Source organism: Dendronephthya gigantea, unplaced genomic scaffold (assembly GCF_004324835.1).
Source record: "Dendronephthya gigantea isolate DGI-Jeju-01 unplaced genomic scaffold, DenGig_1.0 000116F, whole genome shotgun sequence".
Taxonomy (NCBI): domain Eukaryota; kingdom Metazoa; phylum Cnidaria; class Anthozoa; order Malacalcyonacea; family Nephtheidae; genus Dendronephthya; species Dendronephthya gigantea.
Window position 1 is genome coordinate 392,270 of NW_021163126.1, and position 25,231 is coordinate 417,500.

The 25,231-nt window shown below is 37.0% G+C and overlaps 2 protein-coding genes across 2 annotated transcripts; both read left to right on the plus strand.

The window, feature by feature from the left end:
- The first annotated feature begins 4,606 nt into the window (after positions 1 to 4,606).
- On the plus strand, positions 4,607 to 14,929 carry LOC114535333. The gene is made up of 6 exons (XM_028556695.1): positions 4,607 to 5,073; positions 5,378 to 5,582; positions 5,646 to 5,655; positions 5,867 to 6,042; positions 6,281 to 7,307; positions 14,750 to 14,929. Exons 1-6 carry the CDS (start codon positions 4,641 to 4,643, stop codon positions 14,927 to 14,929), a joined length of 2,031 nt encoding a protein of 676 aa, XP_028412496.1. The 5' UTR covers positions 4,607 to 4,640.
- Positions 14,930 to 15,096: 167 nt separating this feature from the next.
- On the plus strand, positions 15,097 to 15,624 carry LOC114535334. The gene has a single exon (XM_028556696.1). It carries the CDS (start codon positions 15,097 to 15,099, stop codon positions 15,622 to 15,624), a length of 528 nt encoding a protein of 175 aa, XP_028412497.1.
- The last annotated feature ends 9,607 nt before the right edge of the window (positions 15,625 to 25,231 follow it).

A 25,231-nucleotide genomic window follows, 5' to 3' on the forward strand; every position in this document is an offset into this window, starting at 1 on the left:
CTCTTCTAATTGGCAAGTGAAATTTAGTTGGTGGGAAGTGTCATTTCTTAACAAAAGTTCATCGTAACTGTTGCACATTGTTTGTAATTCACCCACCAAAAAGCATAGGTCATCTTGAAGCTGTTGGTCGGCTGCACCGCCTTGACGCTCTGAAGAACGCTGTTGAAGTATATTTACCACAAATAGGCTGTCCTCTAGGCGTCGCTGAATGAATTCGATGACATTAATATTATTACAAAATAATTGACGACGAGCTTCACCAATTTGACTTGGAATATTTCTCAAAAATGTCTCGATATTGTCTTCTGGCGCTGCCGCCATTTTGGGAAACTAGCGATACTTCATGTCAGTGTTGTTGCCTTGTATCATTTAGTTCAATGTTCAATGCCTTCCCCCCCCCCGTACCCAGCAATGTTATCTGGCTGGCACCTAATACACAGGATAAGATGAAGTATTTCGATGTTCTTGTGATATATATCACGATGTTTCGACTTCTACGATATATCACGAGTTTATTCCTAATATATATCACGAGTGGCGTAACATATATTACACGGTGTGATATATATCAGTAATTACGATGTATATGACAGATAGTGATACATGTTGCAGGTTTTAATTTGTAACATATATCACGCATCTTTAATACATATATACCAAGGAGTAACCTGTATATTTCAAATAATACATAACACACTACTATAACATATTTTGTCACATTTGGCGCCTCATAAACGCCAATATCCTAATATATTCAGGTCACATATGGGACTATGGGCCTACAGTGTCATTTTTCACTTAAAGTCTAAAAGCAAGCCTATTATATCGTATTTTTTTATGAGAGTCATATATGAACCCATGGGTCTTCCAGGCAGCTGATTATTAAGATTTCAATCTTTCGGCAATCAATCACTAGCTATTCTGTGACAATTATATAACATTTCTATACAATTATTTCTACTTTAATGTGTTATGATAATATATAATATATATGCACTACAGCAAAAACAAAATTTAATTGCCTAAAATATACAAAGAGCCTCTTGAAATGTGCAAACAACCTCTTGAAACATCTATCTAAGGGCTTGGTTAAGGTTACAGCAGCTTCCTGAACAGCAGCTTTCTGAGGTATAGCTAAGAAAGTATATTCCTAATCCGTATTGGCAAGCATTTAAAGTTTGTTTGTATTTGGTCAGGCAAACATTTACATCTGTACCTATTATAATTAGTATGTTTGGATAGGATTGATGTTAGGATTAAGGAAAAACTTTATAGAATTTATGTAACAAGCAGGTTTTTCATCAGGCAAGTATCAAGCAGGTAGACATTAATTTAACCTCATTAAATGCAGCATCATATAATAACCTGTGCACTTTCATTGATTGTGTTCCATTACAATTGAATAGGGTGTAATTTCAGTTTGGATCCGAATTAAATGTGGCATGCAACAATCGGAAAATAATTGCATGTAATGCGCTTCTTTCTTTATGAAGGGATATAAACCATACCTTATATAAAGGTATAACTCAAGCTATTTTCACTTGATCTGGTACAATACCACATTAAAAAGAAAGATTAACATTATATGTTAATGGGCGAGATATAAAACCTATACATTGTTTAACCAAACCCATACAAATCTTATCATAACCTGGGGCTTTACGCGATTGAAAACTTTTAGATACATCTATAATTTCTTGTTTAGTTGTTGGTGTCAAGAAAATTGTATCAGGCATATCAAACTTTTTGCCATGATTTTGAACATTTGCTACTAAGTAGTGCCAAGCCCCTGCCGACGCAAAAATTGCGTAATTGTTGCATAATCAGGTATGAAAAGCAAACATGGCGGACAGACCAAGGCGCGATTCGCGTCCGCCAAAGCGTTTAATATATGAATCTGACGTTTCCTGGAGTGCTGAAGTAGTAAAAAAGGTTAAAAAGGATAAAAATTTGTATGAGGTAGAAGTAACCGAAGTCGATAAGGCAGGGAATTTGGTGCAAATTCACTATAAAGGCTACAGTGAAAAGTATGAGGAGTGGAGGCTATTCGATGTTGAGCATGAATCGTATTTCCCTTTTGTGCAACAAGAGAGAATGCCAATACCTGACACAGACTCCCTCGAGCAAAGGGCGGAATTATTTAAACATAAACTGTATACAGAAGTTAAAAGGAAGCTTTATTCCGGTAGACATAGATACGTAAATGTTCAAATCGAAGTTGATGTGGATCGTGATGTTTTTATACACGTGCTTGGCAATTTGATGCAAGGGGTTAAAGAGAGGGGAAGGATTGTATACCACTTACAATCAAACAGGCTACTTGAAACGGTTATTGGGCAGAAATGGGATGAAAGAATATTCAATACAAATGGTGATTTTGCTTATGTGATTGAAAAGACTATAACATTTTGGCTTAACAAGAAATTTCCAGTTGTTGAATTCAAAATATTAGGAAATGGGAAATACATTCAATCTGAGATTGAGGATACCCACCAAGCAATTTTTACATTTGTTCGAGGAGATGGGAACCGGCAACAGTACAATCAAAGACATAGCAAATAAATTTACTCTTGATGATGTAACAAGTGCAACCAAGTGGGAATGCGCACTTGGACATCCAGCAAAAGTAGGTGCCTTCAGAAACTGCATCCGATGATTTTCCGACTGCCCGAAGTTTAATCGCGATCTGTCGCATGGAACGCGAAGCCACGCGTGATCAATTTTGCACCATAATGAATTACATTAGGAATTTTTCGCGGCAAATTAGTGCGCGAAAATGCAAATATTTTAAACATGGAAAATATTGATATTTCTTCAGCAACCTCCTTGTTTAAAATAAAATTGTCTGAGCGCTCTGGACTAGTGCAAACTGTTGAGGAAGCAGAAAACCTCCTACGGGAATACGAGTTAGCTAGCACGACAAATTTTTGTTGTAATAAGGCAAAGAAGGGATTCGGCAACACTGGTATGTATATTATCAAATGTATATTATTTACAATAGTGTTATCCACGTACGTGGAATACAAATTTACCTATTTCTGATATGCATGACGTATTTGGCACGAAACTGACGGGAAGTTTGAGTGAAAAATATAATTATTTTAATAATTCTCCCGAAAAAAACCCGAGCTGTTTAATAATATTATACTATATATAATAAAATATAATTACATGAACCTTTGTCAGAGACGCACATCGCCCGTTGTAACAAGATTTGAAGATTTTAACCAACAAGATTTTAAAGCATGTATGGCAAATAAATAAATTATATTTATATCCATTTCATCAAAATAAGGATGGCTTTGCTCAAATATTCAATGTTTTAGGACATTTCTACTTCAAATTAAACAATCGCCATTGAGCTGCCTATGTGACTTCACCCTTGTCCCTTGTACAAGTGAGCCGCATCTGCCTCTAATGCTTCGCGGCTCCACGACCCCTATCTACAATGGACACAGTCATATGAATATATAAATTCCGAAAATTAATTATATAGTTTTTTAATAGTGTAATGATACCAAATTTTATATTTTAACTTTGATAAAATAGACCTCACACGAGACAGTCACAAGGTCTGGTGGGAAGATGGTCAACTTCCATTTGATCATACACCATTTGTTCAAGTGAATCATAGGGTATACGATTGTCGTCATGGAGTGGACAGACACTTGAGCCAAAAGAAAAAAAACAAGACGGTAAATACATACATTTATTATACACACATATTACACAATGTACATACACTTACACGCTGCAAATAAAATTCACTTTGTCTATTTTATCTCGAACTATAGTGAACCAGTTTTTCTAGTCATTTATTTTGTTTTTTCGTGGTAACATTTCTGTGTAAGACACCTTTCAATGAAACTTGTGGGTAAATATATTTCTTGCAGTTAAATTCTAGCGACCACGTGTTTACCAAACACCGAAATATGGTTCAAGGAACAAGGAAACTGGATTGTCCAGCGCAGGTTCACATGCGAGAATACTTTAAATTTCCAGATTTTAAGGTAAGTATCAAACATACTGTACATATATATGAAATATCAGATATCCAAGATACAAAGATAAGGGATTATTCTTAACACATTCCATGGCTTGGACGGCCTTCAACCTCTCGGAGCAATTATATGGAATGTAATACAACCCACCCCCACCCTCCATGTCGTAATCCTTCAATCACTGGACCTATATTAAGAGAGCCGCTTATCAAAATTTTTACGCCTTTTAGGTCACGTAGAAAACAATAAAGCGACAAAAAACGATGTCAAAAAAACTAAGAGATTATGTGAAAGAAGGTGGCAGTGGAGAACATTGGATCCATATCCAGTAACCTTGTCTTTCTGAATCTTAATTTAAAAATCTTTAAATTTATGTACAATACAAGCTTATAGTGTGTTTCGTACTGTTTTATAATAGGCTGGTGGTCTTCATCAAGGAATCGATAAGACGCTTGTCACCAAGATCCAAGAATTGGTCATTGCTGTGGCTCGCTCGGTTAAGGAAGTGAGGAGGCATTGAGCAAACGACGATACGCAGCCATATTTACAAGGCAGTCGTCAAAGGAAAAATTTTCAAAATTCGATCAAGAAAATCTTCAAAAGAAGATCGAGTGCTGGAAATTGAAATGCCCTGATGAGATGTTTTTCTTCCGTCCGCTTGTCAAATATTCAGATGAGTCATCTTCCGTCGAAGAAAATAGCGAGGATAATGACAACGATGAAAATGACGATGATGATGACAACGCAGTCTTACCAAATTCAAAAAACGGACTGTTATTCGTCCATCAAACCGAGAATCAGAGGCGCCTTCTCCAGAGGTATGCCAATGAACTTACTCTTCTGGATGCCACATACAAAACGACAAAATACAGTCTCGCTCTATTTTTCCTTGTGGCAAAGACCAATGTAAACTATCAAGTTGTGGGTTCTTTTGTCTTGCAAAGTGAAACATCGTACGCTATCACAGAAGCTTTCGAGGTTATCAAGGGTGGGAACAAAGGATGGAATCCAGCATACTTCATGGTAGACTACTCCGAAGAAAAAATGTCTGCAATCAAGAGAATATTTCCAGGTAAGTTATAAACCTATGAAAAAACCAATATTTGGAATCCATTCTCTCTGTGGTGAAAAATTCTTTGTGGGAGCTGGCAGTCATCCACTAAAATCCTATAGAAAAATACAAAATGTATGTGGTATTTCTGGACTGGCAGCACACGAAATTGTACAACCAATAATAGACAACAAAACTTTTATATGTACTTTACAGTAGTTCTACTAGCATGTGGCAGTGCACGAGAAACAATAATTGAGCAAAAAAGTAGTTATTGCTAGACAATGTAGACATTTGGGATAATACTACAATATTTGTTAAACAGAGAGTCAGATATACATCTGCGATTTCCATCGGGAGCAGGCGTGGGAACGATGGCTAGCTAAAACTAGCAATGGGCTAGTCTCATCAAAGAATGTGATGCTCGCAAAACTACGGGCCATTGCCAGAGCGAGGACGGAGAGGGATTATAATGAAAAAGTTGCAATTCTGAAGACATCTGAAGAATGGAAAGCTGCACAACTGGATTGGTAATACATGGTTGCCTGAACACAAGGTAAGGGATTTCATGATTCTCCTAATTCGGCATGCAGCATGATAGGGGTAAGATAATGGCAGTTTGACGGCTGATTTTAGGATTTCTTTGAATATTGACAAACATTTTTTCTCACTGTATAAACGCACCTTAAAGAAACTCGTAGAAGCGAACGTAAATTCTTGTCACTCTTTCTTGCAATAGCAGCGAAGTCGATTTAAGCTACACTAAAATGTAAAATACTCTTATTAGAATTTTCGTCATTACTGCAATTTATAGAAATGGGTATGGGCCTACCAAAAAGATCGACTGCTGACTATCATTAACACCAACAACGGTGTGGAAAGGCAGAACAAAGCATTCAAGTACGAATATTTGGATGGCTACAAGCATTCGACATTAAGCGTGATGCTTACAGTGCTAATTGAAGACTTTCTGCCAGATCAATATTTGAAGTGAGTCAATGAAAAACTTGCATATCTTGTCATCTTGTATTTCCATTCACGTGAGTAGTTCTGTATCCAAGATCGTCTACTGCTTTTAGCACAAAGTGTAGTAAAAAGTATGTTAAAGAGATTTTCCCTTTCGCTCATAATGTGGGAGAGTTTTCAATATAGCACAAGGTCCAAAATTGTGCTGCCTTTGACGATGCATGTATTAAGAATTTTTAAAATTTTCTTCCTTTTTACACAGATACGTTGAATTAAATACCAAATTACAAAGCAACTACCGTCAATATACTTCTGATGTTCCCTCATATCTACATGAAAGACCACACCCTATGATTAAGCATTGCATGGAAAGGCTTGCTTCTTCAGAAGATACCATGCCAGCCCACATTAATGTTGTTGACGACGTTCACGGAAAATTTGAAGTTCGCAGTCAAGATGACTCAAGCAAGTTTTATACATTGTCATTCGGAAGCGACTCTGATGATTCTCCGAGCTGTGATTGTTATGACTGGGAAAGACACAGACTGCCATGCAAACACTTCTTCGCGATATTCAGAAACTATCCTTTGTGGTCATTCGAGAAACTACCAAAGTCGTATACGGAATCCCAATTCCTGACGGTTGATCGAGTAGGTTTCAAACCCATAATTGAATCATCGCGAAATGAAGAAAATAGCCAATTGAATCCAGAGGATCCTTTACAACCCAACGAAGCCCTTGAGAATGAAAACCAAGCAACAAAAAATGAAAAGGACGTCACACCCACTCTTGTAGATGAGCTCAAACGAAAGCCATCTTCGCACAGAACAGAAGCAGCAAGATGCCGGGAAAAGTTAGGTCAAATAAAAAATCTAACGTTCGTTGCAGAAGGATGGGAAAATGCCAATGTTTTGAATCAAGTAAAAGTCAAATTGGATGAATGCTATAAACTATTGACAGATGCTAGTCCCAAAGAGAACGGCCTAGTGCTAGAAGCGCCAGAGAAGAAAACCACTGCATGTACCTCCAAAGCTAATGGTAAAAGCCATTCAACTAATCCTTTCAAACCTATTCCACAACCATTAAAGAAAAATCCTTGGTCAGGTCGAAGTGGTGAAAAAGCAGCGACCTTAAAACGTTGCTATGTTTCAAGTTTGATGGAAATTGAAGGGAAAAAAGCAAAGATTGGACGAACTGATTCAAATATGATTCAAACTGATGTGAAGAAAGAAATAATCCATACCTATTCTGAACCTGTGGATGAAGAATCAGACATAGAATTGAAAAAAGTAGTTTACGGCCCGACGGCAAAACATGGACAATTTAAAATGAGTGATGTTGACAGAAATACAATTATAACAAGAAAAGAGCTCACAGATCACATTATTGGGGCTGCTCACAATGTTTTGCATAAGCAATTTCCTGATGCCTGTGGTTTACAAAACACAACACTTGGCCCTGTTAACAATTTTTCCATACATCAAGGAACTTTCTTTCAAATTCTGCACACAGGTACTCACCACTGGGTTTTGGTATCAAATACCGGTTGTAAACCTGCTTCAATCAACCTCTATAACAGTTTGTACAATGGGAAAATCAGCTCATCAACGAAAAAGCAAATTGCTGGCCTACTCTTTGAATCATCACCGTCAATAACAATCAACATACCACGTGTACAGTATCAACCCAATTATGTCGATTGTGGGGTGTTTGCCATTGCATTTCTTGTGTTGTTACTCTTCAACCAAGATCCAGCAAGTTTGACATACAGTGAAGGTTCCACTGACACTCCCCCCAGCCAAAAGTTTCTCATCAATTTTTGGCAATTACAGAATTCCAAGGTCCAAAAATCATTCCAGGGCTAACCCCTATTCCACTGGCAAGCTGAGGCTTTTGCTTACAGTCATAAATTCTGACTGAGGCCTTGTTTAAAACACTGATTCAAAAGAAGGGAAATTCCCACCTTGTATATTGTCCTAACATATAGGATCATAAGAAGGTCAGCATGCTTTCTAGGGCTCCAACTTGAGTTTGGAACAACTACTTTTCTCATTCGTCATCACCTTCCCCATAAATAACTATCACTCTGTTGGATTTAAAATTGCACAGTAGGGAGGGGATTGAGTAAATTTCATGAAAGCAAGTAGACATTGGTATGTTAAATTAATTGAAAGGCATTAAAACATTCAAACATTTTAAACATTCACTAGATGAGATCAGTGGCAGTACTTCACTAATGCATACACTGTAAAGTAAAATTATCTGCCAGAGAAAAATATGCATGCTACCATGAAATGAATATTATACAGTAGCATTTCAAATATCTATAGGCATCCTTAAATAATATAGCATCAAATGTGGTTAGTCTAAGATACAAACTCCCTGACGAAGGCCTTCAGGTCGAAACGTCGAAAAGTGTTTTGTCTATTTTACGCAGTTGTTATACCACATTTCACATTTGATGCTAAGTTGTTTGAAGGGGCTGCCATGCTGCTCCCTGGTTATATTGGAACTTATCTATATTCTTGAATAATAATTTTAGGATTACTGGTTTAAATTTACAAATACAAAAATATTTCTGCATGAAAATGAACTGTGGTGTATCACATAACTATGTCTATTCTGTATTATATTAAAGGTGTAAATACAGTATATATGCATGTACAATAGATCAATTTAGCCACATTATGTCACTTTGATATTGAAATTTAATACTTACTTTAAAGTTCTGCTAAATCACGGCCACACGACGGCAGGAATAACAAAAACTGGCAATTTATATTATATTCTTTAGAAAATACAAACCAAAATATTTTGAATATTTCGTTCCGTGAATTATTATTTCTGCTTCTTCGATGATCACGCAAGACTCACGCAACAACACGCAAGATGTAACTTCAGCAATCGGAAGTTATCTTCGGACGCAGTTTCCGAAGGCGCCTGCTTTTGCTGGATGCCCGAGTGCGCATTCCAACCAAGTGAACCTATTGGAAAGTGCTTAATAAAAGTATAAGTGGCATAGCTGGCCATTACAACAGTACTGGCCATGTAATGTGAAATTTTCTATATTGACATACCAAGACAATAAATTTCTATTGAAAGCTTAAAGCATGAGTTTCAACCATCATGCAGTGTGCTGCTATCTTCACAGTTGACATAATATAATATCACTATTTTCTTATTCATGAAACTATAAACATGGCAGCACAAAGCATGATGTTTTAGACTTATTCTTCTTTAGCTAAGGTCAATAATTTACCACATTATTGAAATTAGCACATCATGAACATTGCTATTGCTAGCTATGCCACTGTTAAGATTAATCCATATACTATTAACAGTGCTTATTATTCCACAATTGTGCATTTTTTTCTATATTTAGCACCAATTTTTGTTAAATGGGAGCAGCATGTTCCATGATTACAGCTATTACATTTTGCCGTACAGGTCTTAATTGTATGTCCAATATTGTTACAATTTGAACAAGTGTAATCTCGTTTTGCTCGAGCACATCCAGCAGCCTCTAAATGCTGTACCCGTTTTCTTTTAAAAAATAATTGCTTAATAGCTGAAATACCTTGGTGATTTGTTGATCTAAAAAAGTTTTTTGAGGTAATATCATTGTATTTCTCCATTCCTTGTTGCGTAAATTGTTCAATGTTTCCATAAAGCGAAAGGAATTCTGAAACATGTTGGATGAAGGCATGCATATATGGGGTGAAATCTTTTGTTTGATAAATGCTCAGAAATTTGTTCATCCACATTTTGACTTTTGAATTGAATTCCACTGCCTGATCAATTTCCACATCCTGTTTCAAATCCTCTGTGAGAGTAGTAAAATCATTCCAAATTTGTTGTATTTCTTCAGAATGTGGACAATTTGGTAAAAGAGATGCAATTTTGATATTCTTAAAACGTTTTTGTTTTTCTGGCCCTGTTAAATCCCTGTATTCCAGCTGTTTCGATTCTTTGCCTACATAAAACTGAAATGGAATCCCTAGGCTTTGAAGATATTTTTCATACTCAGCCATGTGTTTATATTTTTCCCTTGCAAAATTGTCTGTAAATTGCTTTTTCTTTTGGATTGCATCACACGTTTTCAGTTCCCTAATAAGTAGTTCAATAAGATTGTCAGTTGTTCTGAGGTATAGGTGAAGCATGTCAATAATAACATGGCTTATAGGAATGAATGGAAATAGAGGTTCATGATTACAATTAAACTTTTTTCTTCTGGCAAACTGTTTAATTTTTTCGGTTGTCCTTGCTCCTAAATCTGGATCCAGAATTGACCAAGATTTTTTCATGTTGTACCTTTCATTCTTAGGGCATGTGCACCATATACATGCAAAATCAGCATTTGCACCACCTATACCGCACACACATGCCAGGAATTTCCAGTCACCACCAAGAAAATATTCCAGTGGGTAGGTTGTGTCATCAACATTTATGCTTTCCATTCCTGGATTATATCTCTTAAGCTCTCTGCCAATGTTTTGTAGCTTTCTTTTGTCTTAATAATTGCCAAAAGGTAATTACCCTTCTCACTCATGGCTCGATTCTGTTCATTAATAATTGTGTAAGTAATATTTACTATTTAATCTTTTTCCAACTTTAGTTCCATCTCCACTGATCTTGACCTTAGCTTTTTCTCCAGGAATTATCACATACAATTCAACCTTTGATGGTACAAATCCATAGAGCCCGAGAAATGACAGTCCTGTTTCACATTGTTCTTTCAATTGCTTTTGCACTCTTTTTTGGTGTTGTTTTGTGTAGTTGCTAAATTCTTTCTTTTTACCAGGACCCCTTGTCTTTTTGTTGGATGATAGTTTTGCAATTTTCTTCACAAGTTGCTTAAACTTGCCTGTGTATGCAATTCGGTTTTTGGACTCAGTTTTCTTTAATAATTCTAAATCCTCTTCAACTTTTGCTCTTTTTACACATTCAGCTTCCAAGGCACTTTCTAGCTTCCTTTTTCCATCATGTAGCTCTACATTTTCTTTCTGTAACCCTCCAATATCAGTTTTGTAAATGAATACTCACTTTATATGAAGAATTCTTCCATAAATTCAGCAGTTTAATAGACTGTCTGCTACCTGCTTTTTTCGCTCTTTCATCGCAGAATTCAGTTTACTGATTTTAATTTTAAATACTTGAATAATACGGTTGTTGAGTTCTATTCCATATATACCTGATTTAATGAGGATTTCAGTGACAACCATGGTCAACCAAGAGATATAATCTTGACCATCTAGTTGCTCCAGCTCAGTTGACAATGAGTAAATCAAATAGCTATACGAACGAATCGATGAAGCAATATTTAAAATAACAAAAATTACCTACTATAAAGCTGATCTGCCTGATCATATATTTTGTATACCATCAACTGAGTAACGGAAAATATTGGAATATATGAATAAATAATGTTGTGTTGACTTACTTGCTTATGCAATACACAAACTGCGACGATGTGTCCGTCCAAATTTCTGCCCCGTTTTTGTTTATAGCCGCCGCTATCTGCACAGTGACAGCGAGAATAAGGACAAAATACACCCAGAACTTCCAGGCCATTTTGACGAGCCTAAACTCGATATTTTTTTAAACAATTTATTACCAAAATGTTGCAAATTTTGCGCTCTATTCAAATTTGGCGGAAACTATAGTCATAGACCTGCGCAGTTCGTGCTCACGTCCAATCCCTGAGTCTACGCAGCAGGCATAATAGGAAACATTAGTAAAATATTGCGCAATTGATCCAAAACAACTAAAAAATGACGAGCTTTAATTAACTCCAATTGCCGTAAAAATATATTCAAAACACGACCCATAACCTATATTTTAATATTCCAATGGCAACTCATGAATAGCCGGCATGCAGAAACGGCAAGAAGGAAAAAACTATATTTAGCGGCAAATCTAGAGAAATATGACCCCGCGTAGTAACTTTTTGTTCAGCAAAAGTTTGATATGAAACTGGCGTTTAAAAAAGATTCTGGAGAATCAACTGCCGGTATTTTGCTTGCAAGATTATTATTATTATTATTATTATTATTTAAACATTTATGCACGGTGGCCTTTCAGTGACCTGTTTTTCAAAGGGCCGTGCTCCACACACATGCAATAAAAATCTAAAAATATTTCAAAATCATGCAAGTCCTAAGCTTAATATATATATTCATGCATTATATACAAAGTGACAACAGCCAAAATGCTACAATATGTCTCTGCTACAAATAAATTTTGCACGGTTGTTCAGAGTTTTTCATTTTGTGTCTTTGACTTAATTGTTTGAATGAATTCAATGAAAGAGACTCATAATTGTCAAGAATTTCACGAGGAAGATTATTCCAAGCTACTGCTCCGCAATACGAGAATCTATTTTTAAGAAAGTTAGTGTTTGGCTTTGGTAAAGTGAGTTTCCGATCCTTGCTTCTCAGAGTATAGCAAGTATTTTGATAGGTACTAAACAGTTCAGTTAAATATGTTGGTGTTATTCCTCGTATTGCCTTAAATGTTATTTGTTCGTCGCCTCATTTTAGGATGTGCCCGATTGGTTCCCATCGTAGTGTTTTAAAAATCTCTGCACTTCTAATGTCAAAATTTGAATTTGTGATAACCCTAGCGGCTCTTTTTTGTAGTTTTTGGAGTTTGTCAATATGTGTGGTGTTTCCGTGGTGCCACACTGTCGAACAATAAGTAAAATGGGGTAAAACTAGGGAGTTATACATCATCTTAAGGGCGCTGTCAGTCATGTAGTTTTTTGCTCTTCTCAGTAAAGCGATATTTTTAGAAATTTTTTTGCATTGCGCATCAATATGGTCATGCCATTTAAGGTTTTTGTCAACAATTACGCCTAAGAATTTTTTATTATCAACCCTTATAACCTTTTGTTCGGCAATAGTAATTTCAGGGTCTGATAGAATTTGGTTTAACCGTTGTCTGGATCCTGTAATCATGTATTCTGTTTTACTAATATTTAGGGTTAATTTGTTCGAAACTAGCCATTTATGAACGTTATCTAAGTCAGTGTTAATTTTGTACTCAATATCTACTGCTGATTTACCATACCAGAAAAGGTTAGTATCGTCCGCAAACATGGATGGTTTTGTGGAGGTTAAGCAATTTGGCAAGTCCTTGATGTACAGCAGGAGAAGCAAAGGTCCAAGAATCGACCCTTGGGGGACGCCACAAGTGATATTTTTCATGTCTGAGATTTCGTGGTTAATTTTGCAAGCTTGTTTTCTTTCTGTTAAGTCAGATATAAACCATGATAATGTTTCTCCTCTTCCGTAAAGTTCTAGTTTAGAAATTAGTACTTTATGATCCACCGTGTCAAAGGCTTTCTTAAGGTCCAGAAACAGTAGACCATTAATCAAGCCCTTGTCCATGTTTACAAGACATTCGTTTATAGAATGTAAAAGTGTAGTCTCTGTAGAGTGCTGGGTACGAAAGCCTGATTGATTAGGTGATAGTAATTGGTTAGCTTCTAGAAATTGGCTCAGTTGTCTGTGAATTAATTTTTCGAAGATTTTTGCAACCGCTGATGTTACTGAAATGGGCCTATAGTTCCCACAATCCGTTTTTTCTCCTGATTTATAAATAGGGGTAACCGTTGTGTATTTTAATCCATCTGGGAAAATTCCTGTGTTTATTGATAGATTAATAATATAAGTCAAGGGAGTAATAATGGTTTCTCCTGCTGCTTTGAGAAGTTTATTTGAAATTTTATCAAGTCCTGCTGATTTCCCATCTTTAGCTTTCTCCAGTTCATATCTTAGATCTGCATTAGTGATGTTATTTAAGTTGAAAACTTCTGAGGTAGGTGTTATATAACTGAGAGGGTCAATTTCACTTGCAGGTAAGTCCTCGCTTAATTTTGAGCTAATTGTTGAAAAGTAAGTATTAAATTCCTCTGTTATATTTTTGTCTCCTATTATTTCGGCTTCACCAGTTTTTAATCCATTTATTGTAGTAGATTTTGAACTTTTGTTCCGTAATTCATTAATTGTTTTCCATCCTTCCTTACTGTTTTTGCTGTTTGCTAATTTCTGCTTATAGTATTTAGTCTTAGTGTCTTTAATAAGCTGATTTACTTGGTTTCTACAATCCTTGTATAATTCGTGATATCTTGTTGAATTGTGTTTAACTGCTTTCTTTTTTAGGTCATGTTGCTTCACCTGAATTTCCTCCAGATTTCGAGTTTTCTCTGCTATAACACGTTCCACATATATCGTAATGTCCATGGTCGTGAACAAGTAGGCTTTCTTCTCATTTTTTGTAGTATTATTTTGTGCGAAAGCACAACTGTTCGTGCCAGCATTCGTGAACTGTGCCAAATGGTATTTAAAAGGAGCAGTGTCACATTGTGCGCATCCCTGCTGCGCATAACAAAATGGGTTCGGAGACTGTCGGAAATTGTTCGTACAATATAATCTGCCATTGTTTGATTTGTTTTGAAGCTGCATACAAGATTGTATAATGAATTCTGAGGTAATAAAAATATACATAATTAACAACTTTTTTGCATAAAAACAAAACGAGTTCAACTGAACTGAACAAAACAGTGTTCTATCGGTTTACATAGGAAAATCGTTGTGATTGCAAAAGTTCTTGCAGCGTCAAAAGGAAACCAAATGGAACCTGAGGTTGTCCATGCAAAGGTAGAAATGTAGCGTGTTCAGCAGAATGTCATTGTGGATTTATACTAAATAATTTGCTGATTTTGGTACAGGGGACAACTGACAAACCTGTAAGAAAAGAAGGCAAAACAGGAAATCAAAGGCAAGGTTTTCGTCTCACCCACGGAACTACAGAATCAAAGGATATGCAAAGGGAAAAAGAACACAAAAATGTAAAGGTATGTAATCCCAGCTTAACATATTATTCAAGTGCATATAAAAAGAACAATTGATGATTTTCTATTGCACATATGATATTGCACAGTTTTGTGCATTGTCATTGATAACTAATAAACTAGTGATGTTCTATTGTATTTTATTTTAGAACTTCATATCTACACTAGATAAGAATATGGTGAGAAAGCTAGCTATTCGCAGTATGCAGAGAGGTATTGGTAGTATGGACTACATTGACACACTTTTAATAATAGAAGATGACCTTGATGAAGATGATCAAGATGCAGAAATGTTAGGTGCATTTTATGAACCCAATGTTGACACATTGAGCTCTGGTACAAACCCTTCTCAAAGTCAGAACCCTTCCCACTCTCAGTCAGATGACCCACATCCCACACTAGAATCTGTGCCAGCTTGGTGCACATGTGTTAAATGTAGACCAATGCCACAGGAGATTGAAAACAGATGCTGCAAACAAAAGAAATGCATAACCCTAACTTCACGTTTTGCAAAATTATGCCTTGATCCAGATGTGCTAGAGCTTTGTATCCGAAATAGGAGTGACATCCGTAATGATAGAGAAGACAACAGCACGAGAGCATTTCGCAAAGCTTGTTACAGACAATTTATATTAGCACGCCATGGCTATCTAGCCAAAGGAAACAGACGAGTTTGTCCATCTTGTGTAGTTTTAAAAATTAGAGAATGGTTTCCTTCAGTTACTGTCAGTCAACAACCATTGAATGCGTAATGAGAGCGGCACGTTCTATTTCGCTCCATATTTTGGGGTTATTTTCTCTCTTCAACTATATCTTCTTGACAGATATTTGCGGGTTGAAATGTGTAGAATTCAGTGGAGGGTACTGTGGCATTACAGATTCTTCGAGTCAAAGCGAGATATTGAAAAATATGTTTCATCTCGCTTACGACAGTGGAACCAGTCAAGCGAATTATTTACCTGATTTCCAGCTTAATCATACTAACGTACAGCTTGGAGGCCTTAGTAAAACGGTTTGGAAAATACTTTATGTGAATTCTGCTATTGAAGTGAATTTTACTATCAGCTTCGTGTTTGTGAGTGGTGGTTTTCCACTGAATGGCATATTTATAGCTAGGCCCTTGTTGGGAAAGTTTAACTCGTGTATTATCAGATTAATATCATGTGCAAATGGAACAAAGCACATTATATGTTCATCAAGATTTAGATCATCAAAGTTTTCTAAGAGTCGCGTTATTTACTATCCTAACTCTATTGCCTCCAGGTAATCCAGGCTGGGACATGAACATTGCTCCAAATTATTTACAAGATTTTGTGAAGTCTATAGACACAGGATCGAATAACATGAAAGTTGCACACATCAACATTCGCAGTCTTCGAAATAAAATTGAGGAAGTGAAGCTCCTGTTGTACGTATGTCGTTTTGATATTTTGGCGATTACTGAGACACATCTAAACTGTAAAATATTGAATAATCAACTTGAAATTGATAATTATAAGATAGTCAGGAGGGATAGAGATTCAGGAACAGTCGGAGGCGGATGTCTAGTATATGTTGCCAATCATGTCTGCTTCACACGGCTTAAATCATTTGAATTGACTGATATTGAAAGTATATGGCTTAAGATCATGATTGAATCATCTGCATTAATTGTGGGCACTATTTACAGACCACCCTCTGACTCTGAATTCTTTCAAAGATTTTATACCACATTGGAAAAAGTGTGGTTGAAGTATAGAAAAGTCATGGTGATCGGAGACTTGAATGCCGACTTTACAAGGAATGGAGGTGAAATCACAACAACGGGAAAACGACTTCAAAATATTCTTCAACATTTTGACTACTTAGTAGTCAATGATCAACCAACAAGGATTAATGGCGAGTCATCCACTTTGATCGATTTGGTCATAGCCAGTAACCCTAACACTATCAAATGTACGAAAACACTTGAATTGGGGATTTCAGACCATTTGTTGGTGTATGCATCAGTAAACAACAAGACTAAACAACCTCCACCGAAAGTGGTTACAGCTAGAACGTACAAACGATTTGACAACGAAGCGTTCAGAAAAGAAGTCGAGGTAACACCATGGTCTGTCATCTCTGCCTTTGACGATCCTGATGACAGCTACTGGGCCTAGTCATATTTATTTAATGAAATATGTGATAGACATGCTCCCTATAGGCGAGTCAAAATCAGACAAAATTCGTTACCTTGGATAACTCCCCAGATCCGTCATCTGATGAGCTTGCGCTTGAAAACGTTTTTGAAGGCTAAGAAATCAAACAACCAGGAACTGTGGTCTGAGTATCGTACACTTAGGAATAGAGTAACTCAGCAGGTTAGGTTGTCGAAAAGTGAATATTATACAACTTATTTGATGAAGTCAAAGATTGCAGATCCTATTGGAAACTAGTGAAAAATGCTTCAAGCAATCAATCTGTCCAGCCAATTTTAGGTATAAGAGGAAACGACCAAATCATCGAAACATCTGACTCGCGGAAAGCAGAAATCCTTAATGAACACTTCTCTACAATTGGAGAGAAAGTGGCTAGAGAATTAAATTCGGGTCATAGCTCTGAAAATGATTTTTCTCTCATTACTCGTATTACACTAACAGTAATGAACATTGACCTTACTTATGATTCGATTACGCAAGGTTTAATGAAACTTAAGAACAATAAAACCTGTGGTCCGGACAATGTCGCACCAAAACTATCTATGGACTAAACCTATGGACTAATCATTTGGAGTTCATGTGGTAAGACCCTCATGGATGAAATAGAAAAAATTCACGTGCATGCTGCTAAGATTATTTACCGATTAGATTGGAACACTCCTAGCGACCAAGTGTTGTCGAAGGCTAATTGGAACACTATTAGAGACATGAACTCAAAACGATTGTTATGCTTTGCGTATAATTGTTACTATGGTCATGTTCCAGAACAATTGGAATCCATAGTTAAAAAAAGTAATTACACATATGATTTTAGAAGGAAGTTAAGTTTAGTATTACCAGTGCCTAAATCTAACTATCTTAGGAATTCAATATCCTTTATAGCAGCTAGTCTGTGGAACTCTTTATCGAATGAGCATAGGGCTTCAAATAACATTACTAGTTTTAAAAAGACTTTAAAAACAGTTAAATATTAATCTATATATTGTTTGCATGAGACTGAATAAATAGGGGTTTTTATAATATATAGCTTAATTGTTTCTTAATTGTAAACACACGACCACATCAGTACATCTGTAATTTTATCGTGTTTAAATAAATGCTTTAGTAGTAGTAGTAGTACTGGTGTTTACATGGGATATAGGGATCATTAATTTCTTATGTTCTAAATTATTATGTAATAATCGCACACAGCACCAGTTAGACCTATAGCAATCTGTATTAATAGAAACCTGTTTTTTTTTGTGCACACTTCTGTTTTTATAGTACATATATAATTGTAGCAATGACCGAATTATGGGTATTTTTGTTTTGACTGTGAATGTAAATATAGCACAAACATTTGGGTGATAAAAGAGCTTCACACTAGCCAATAGTTTTGTTGTTTAGTTTCATTCTGATGATTCATCGGAGCGATTGCAGAATACCCGTCCATTTTTGAAGATATGCAGTGAATGAAATAGTCTTACAAAAAATAACGAGGGATTGATATAGGTGAGGTAATTAGTAAGGAAGCTATATTTTTCAGTGGCTACGCGGCTACGCGGTGAGTTTTAAAGAACCAGGGATTGATATAGGTGACGTAATTAGTGAGGAAGCTATATTTTTCAATGGCTATGCGGCTACATGGCTACGCAGTGAGTTTTTGAAGAACGAGGGATTGATGGGGATGACGTAATTAGGAAGGGAGCTATATTTTTCAGTGGCTACACGGGAGCTATGTATTTCAGTGGCTATGCGGCTACACGGCTACGGAGTGATAAAACCATTGAAAACGAAGCATTTGTATAATGACTTAATTAAAAGGTAGTTATATTTTTAGTGGCTACACAGCTACGCATAAAAGTGAGAGGTAATGAGAAGGAAGCATTTTATTTCGAACAAAGAATAAGTATTTTGCGGTATTTGTTGGGCGTTTTATTGAGAACCAAGGAAAACAATTTTTTATAACAATGGTAATTTTAGAGATATTGTATACAAATGCATGCAAAAAAGTTTTATAGTAAAGTTTCTTAAAGATCATACTGTTCTTGTGTAATTAAATCTTGCCGTAAAAGAAAATCCTTTATATTTTTTGAAATTGACTTGTGAATAGGCAAGGCAAATTTGTCTGCGAAGTTCGAAAACTCACACAAGTAAGAATAGAGCCACGGCGTTGACAAATTGGGTGCCTTTTTGATGAATACTTTAGTGGCTTGAGCGCTTCTTGCAACATGAATTGAGACGCTCGAGCCCAAGTGTGGCTTAAGTTGTTCAACTGCTTCATCATTTTCTTTCTTCGTTGAGCCATGAACAAACCTAGGTGCACATTGTCGGAAGCATCGATATGTCACGACAGGTCCAGAGAAAAGGAGTATGGCCGTTTTCACATCTGCAGTTGTTGGTTGTGGTCTTGGTGCATCACAGACATCATGTGTTATGGCCTTAATGAACTGCAACGAAAGTGGATATGAATAAATTATTGCTCGATGGCCATTATTTGAGAATTTTAGTAGAGCCTTACCTGACATAACATATGCTTCTGTGTCTCTAAATAACTTATGTACTCTAGAGCACGCTGCAATGTTTCAATAGTTATGACAGTTGGAATGGGATCTTCTTCATGTCCGCAATGATGTTTGTAATTGCAGCGCTGAAGATGTGAAGCGAGGCGGCTAATCTTGGAAGTAAATCCAGTTGCTTGGACTTAGGTGGAATGAGATTTCTGTCCTGGATTGCCTCATTAACTTCAGCGATGAATTCGTTTTTTTTTACTCTTAATAGCTGTTTCGCATCTTCACCGAAGGTGTAGACATTCTGCTGATCGTGTTGACAATGGTCAATGTAGTGGAAAACTTGTTGTAACAAGTCACTTGGTTCTGGTTTCAACAACTTGGTTTCAACTTCAGCTGATGTGGGACAAAGAGCTATTGGCACAGCGACAAGAAATCAATCTATCAATCCTTGGCCCTGATCCATTCTTGTGATTAATTTGGCAGCATTGGGCATTTGGGTGCAACTAAGAACTGAAAAAGGTGTGTTGGTAGGAATCTCTCGGGTTTTTTCTGTGGAATACGTATAAGAAGTAGACTCTCCGGAAAATAGTTTGCATAACAACATGGCATCACCACTAGCGTTTTCGTCGTCATTTTTCAGTAGCTTATTCAAAACATCGTAGATCTCAGGCGATACAAGAAACGTGGACTGTTTGGTAGCGAGATGTTTGACAAGGCCCGAGGAAGTGCATCTGTCAAGTACTAAATTGCAATGTTCGTCTTCATATAATGAAGCAATTGGTTGTAGGCAACCATGGTGTATGGCCAATGATTTCCCAGTGCCAGGATGACCGACAAACATTGTAAAAAGATTAATTGGTTGCTCGCGAGTTAATTTTTCAACTGTGCAGCCATTTTTCGCAGATAGGAACGCAGTTGTAGTAAGTAACAATGGCGTTATATATCCAATACAGCTGTTGAGCAAGGTAAATTTGAACGGAACGTCTGAGATTCTCTTGTGTAGCTGGGTACATGTAGGTTCGTGTTGTCTAGCGATTTTTGTGATGGGATTTTTCGTTGCAGACATAGCTGAAAGTGTCACGTCGGTCTTGTATGCGGCGTAGAACAGAGAGAACTCGACATATAATGCACGCTGCTTTTGCAGGTTGGTGATTATTTTTTTATATATAACACTTAACTCATATTACGATTAATGGAATTTTTTTGTGATCTGGTTTTTTTTTTTTTTGAATTTTTAGTGGTTAGTTATATTTATGTAAAAAGTCATTGTAATTTTGTTACACAGTATTTTTTTTCATTTATGGGGATTGTTGTAGATAGACATCAAAAACGGTAAGCAATTTCAAAAGTGTATGCCTAAGTATCAATTTTGAATAATTAGCAGGAGACAATGACTATGGAATTATAAATAAGAGTATCGGAAGCTGCATTGTGAGAGAGAATTTCCGGCGTGATAACAGGGTGTCAATCTTTAGTCTTTAGTGAAGTGTGATGTTGGGATTTTGTTGAAGGTGAGACTGTAAGCATCTGTAGAAATAAATGGATAAGGCAGTTCAGGTTTGTGTGAAGTTTAAAAAAAGTTTAAAGAAAAGTAGCGTTGCACAGACTGAGATTTCTTTGTTTGACGTAAAGAGCACTGCCAAACAATGTGGACAAGAACAGGAAGGAAGCTACAGTCGAAGTGAAAGGGTTAGGAATTGGACATACGATCGCTTAAAAAACGAAGTACTTAGCAGTAAAGATGAAATTTTACAATGGTGTATGAAGGAGGATCTTATCGCGCGAGAAAGATTATGCGGTCATTGCAAAAAACCAATGAAGCTGATAGAGTGTGATGATTGGTCAGATGGGAATGTCGCAGACAAGAAAATGCTAAACGGCACAAGACAGAAATGTCTATTCGTCATGGAAGCTGGTTCAACAATAGCAACATGACCCTTGCAGAAATATTAAAATTTACGTATTGGTGGTGCCGCGATGTTAAACAAGAGAATATTTGTCACGAGGTGAGTATTGCTTCAAATACTGCAGTTGATTGGGACAGCTTTTGTCGTGAAACATGCAAAGTGACACTGCTTGAACAAAAACAGCAAATTGGCGGGCAAGGCAAGTTTGTGCAGATATGTATATATATATATATATATATATATATATATATATATATATATATATATATATTTATATATATATATACATATAATACGTTCTGTATTTGTTTGTAGTGGTCGGCTTCCGTGTTCATGCCTCAAATTATATTCATTGGTAGAAACGCTAGTCTGTCTTTCAATTGCATCACGAAGGGGGTTGATTGTAACATTAATTGTAACATTAATTTATTTATAAATAATTTGCAAGAACTATCTCTCCGTGACCATAAAGTTTGGAGTCCAATATGGTTCAGTGCGTTTGCATACGACAAATCTGGGATAATAATATGTAGAGCTCTTTTTTGAATGGATTCGATCATGTCCGACTGGTTCTTCGTTAACGCTGACCATGCTGGGGAGGCATACTCCAAACAAGGCCTAATAAAGGTGGAATATATAGTTACGAGATTCTTGACACTTAGTCCGGCTTTTTTTAATTGTCGCAAAGCATAAAGCCTAGAATTCGATTTTTTGATGACATAATCAACGTGATCACACCAAGAGAGATCATCCCTCAACATTACTCCAAGCAATTTAAAAGAAGACACCGATTGTACTAATTCACCGTCAATGTAGATTGGATTCCCGTATGGGAGTTGATATTGGAGAAAGGATATACTCATTTCTTTACACTTCTTAGAGTTTAATTTCTTTCCTCTGGCAGATGCAAACTGGGAAATTTCATTTACGAGAATGGGCATAAGGCTGGGGGAGCAACGGGGAATAACTTCCAGGGCGCTTGTGTCATGAACATACTTAATTCGTGCATTCCAATCTTTCAGAAGGGAATTCACCAAGATCGCAAACAAGAGTGGCCCTAGTTTTGTTCCTTGAGGTAGTCCTCTGTTAACCTGTTTCCATGATGAAGTAGTAGAACCAATCTTAACGCTTTGTTTGCGACAAGATAAGAAGGATCATATCCATCTTACTATAGTCGGGGCGACCTGGAGATTTCGAAGTTCGTCTATAAGGACATTATGGTCGACCAAATCAAATCCTTTCTTGAAGTCGGCAAAAAAATCCTGATAGAACAGTGACCATGGTCCAAGGCAGAATGAATCAAATGTAGTAAGTACACAAGAGCTTGGGTTGTTGACTTCCTTGGGAGAGCAAACTGTTTGGGATCTAATTTGTGACCCAAGTCCAATGTTAGGTGTTTTAAAACAAATCCTTCCATCAATTTTGATATCTGAGCTGTTAAAGATATTGGACGAAGATTATCTTCGATAGACGAAGGTGGTGAAACTTTCGGTATAGGAACTACAAAGGAACGCTTTAACAGGTCAGGAAATACTCCTTGACGAACTGAAATGTTGAATTCAGAAATGTGAACCAACAAGAAAATCATTAAACGATTCAGCTAGGTCTTGTAACGTCGGATTTGTATCAGACAGTAACTGGTTCACCCAAGAGTCCTTCGGTTTAAGGCCACCCAATGACTTAACTTCCTTCCACCATCAAGTGGGATTACATTTCTCCAATCTTTTAACTGAATTAATAAAATACTTTTCACTAGCTGATTTTACGTCTCTTTGCACCTTATTACGCCAATGCTTGTACGACTGTGAGTTTTTCCCAAATTTCTGAAGGTATTTTCGCCTTTTATTAATAGATGATTTAAGAGATTGTGTAATCCATGGTTTGTCAGACTCCCTCACTTTAGTTAACTTGGCATGGAAATAATATTCAATCATGGCAGTTATTATTTCATTGAACTTGTCATACTTCTCATTAACGCCGTCAATTTCATAGACTTCGGACCAATTAAAGGTTGTTATCCATTGACCAAAAATTCTAACATTACTATCTCTTAGATCCCTTTTCTTAATCCGATTATTATTAGGTTTCACAACGCGACTAACATGTGGCTTAACTAAAATACAATTATGGTCACTCGAACCTAAGGGAGGTAACTGGCTTACTGTGTAGTCGACTATCTTAGCGTTCGTAAGACACCAATCGAGAGTAGAATTGTTTCTTGTGGGTATGTTTACTATTTGGGTGAGTCCTGTTAATCTTTTTATATGTTTCTGGTCGAATGATGTACTAAGCGGGTTAAAATCTCCGGTGACGTACACCAGGGCATCAGGGTGAAGAGAAAGAAACAGGTCAATATTGCGTTGAATATGATTATATGATTCAAGATTTGCATCCGCACCAGAGGAAGTAGAGTGGTATATTACTCCAATTAAAATGGTGGATATACATCTTGGGAGCCGTCTAGGTCTAAGCAAAAACCATAATGACTCAATGTCTGGGTGTTCATAAAGTTCGAGCCTTCGACAATAGATTTCGGAATTGATATATGCACAGACGCCTCCGCCATGGGAAAATAAACGATCTCTTCTGAAATGGACGAAATTTGACAATAAAATCATGGAGTCTGGAATAGAAGGGGTTAGCCAAGATTCTGTGATGCATACTATGTCTACTTCATTAATTTGAGTTATCAGCTCCAATTCATCAATCATCTGGGATAGAGAACGAACATTTGTAATCAATAATGAGGGTAAAAAAAACTTATCATTAGTGGTTAAGGGTGGTAAGGGGCAGGTGGATAGATTGGAGCTCCCATTGATGGTATCGGCCAGGGAGGAGGTGGTTGGCCCCGCAGGTGTACTGGGGCTCCCGTTGATGGTATCGGCCAGGAGGGAGGTATCGGCCACGAAGGAGGTTGGCCTCATTGCGGCACTGGAGGTAGAAACGGGAGACGCCATGGAGGTAGTCTTGGTGGAGCTGACGTCGTCAGAGGTGTAGGACTTTGATGATTTATCCAAAAAGGACTGGGGGGGATGAGGTTGGGCTTCAGATGGAAAACTCAACCGTTCTGGAAAAAGTGATAAATCGTTGTGTGCAAAACCACAGCTATTTCCCTTCAGACAGAAGCCGTTCCTGCGTAAGAGGGGGCACGGGGCACAATGCTTGTCGTTCTGGCAGCGCAAGGTAGGATGTTGGAAATCACACCGATCGTCTTTCGCGCACCAACCCCAACATTTGAGAAAAGGGCAGGGCATCAAACTTTTTTTAATACTGAGCTCCTCTAAGGTCAAAAACCGTAGTTGGGATTTCGACGTAGGATTTTCGTGATCCAAATCAATAGACTTGGGCTTATTTATGTTTGAGTCAGGGCGCTGATCATCAAGTGAGGTTTTATCAATTACTTGAGATGGACTCGGATTGTTTTTATTCAAATTAGTAACTCCTACGCACTCACGCGGTTGCACATCCTCCATTGTGTTAGTCTCGTTTAACGATTCAGTATCATTGTTTCGACGTTCTAAGGACTCGTTAAAGATTAATTTTACAGGGGACGTTAACTTAGACTTAAAAAACATATTTTCCTCGTTCAGGCGGCAAATAGATTGGTCTTGATTCCGCACGACGTCCTCCAATTCAGATACTTTTAATCGAAGCAAATTCACGACAGATTTGCACCGCTCCAGGCCTGATAATGCAGACGACAAACGAGATACTAGAATTGTCATGTCCAATTTTACACCCTCCAAATCGGCACTAATCGCTTTGTTGTCACAAGTACAA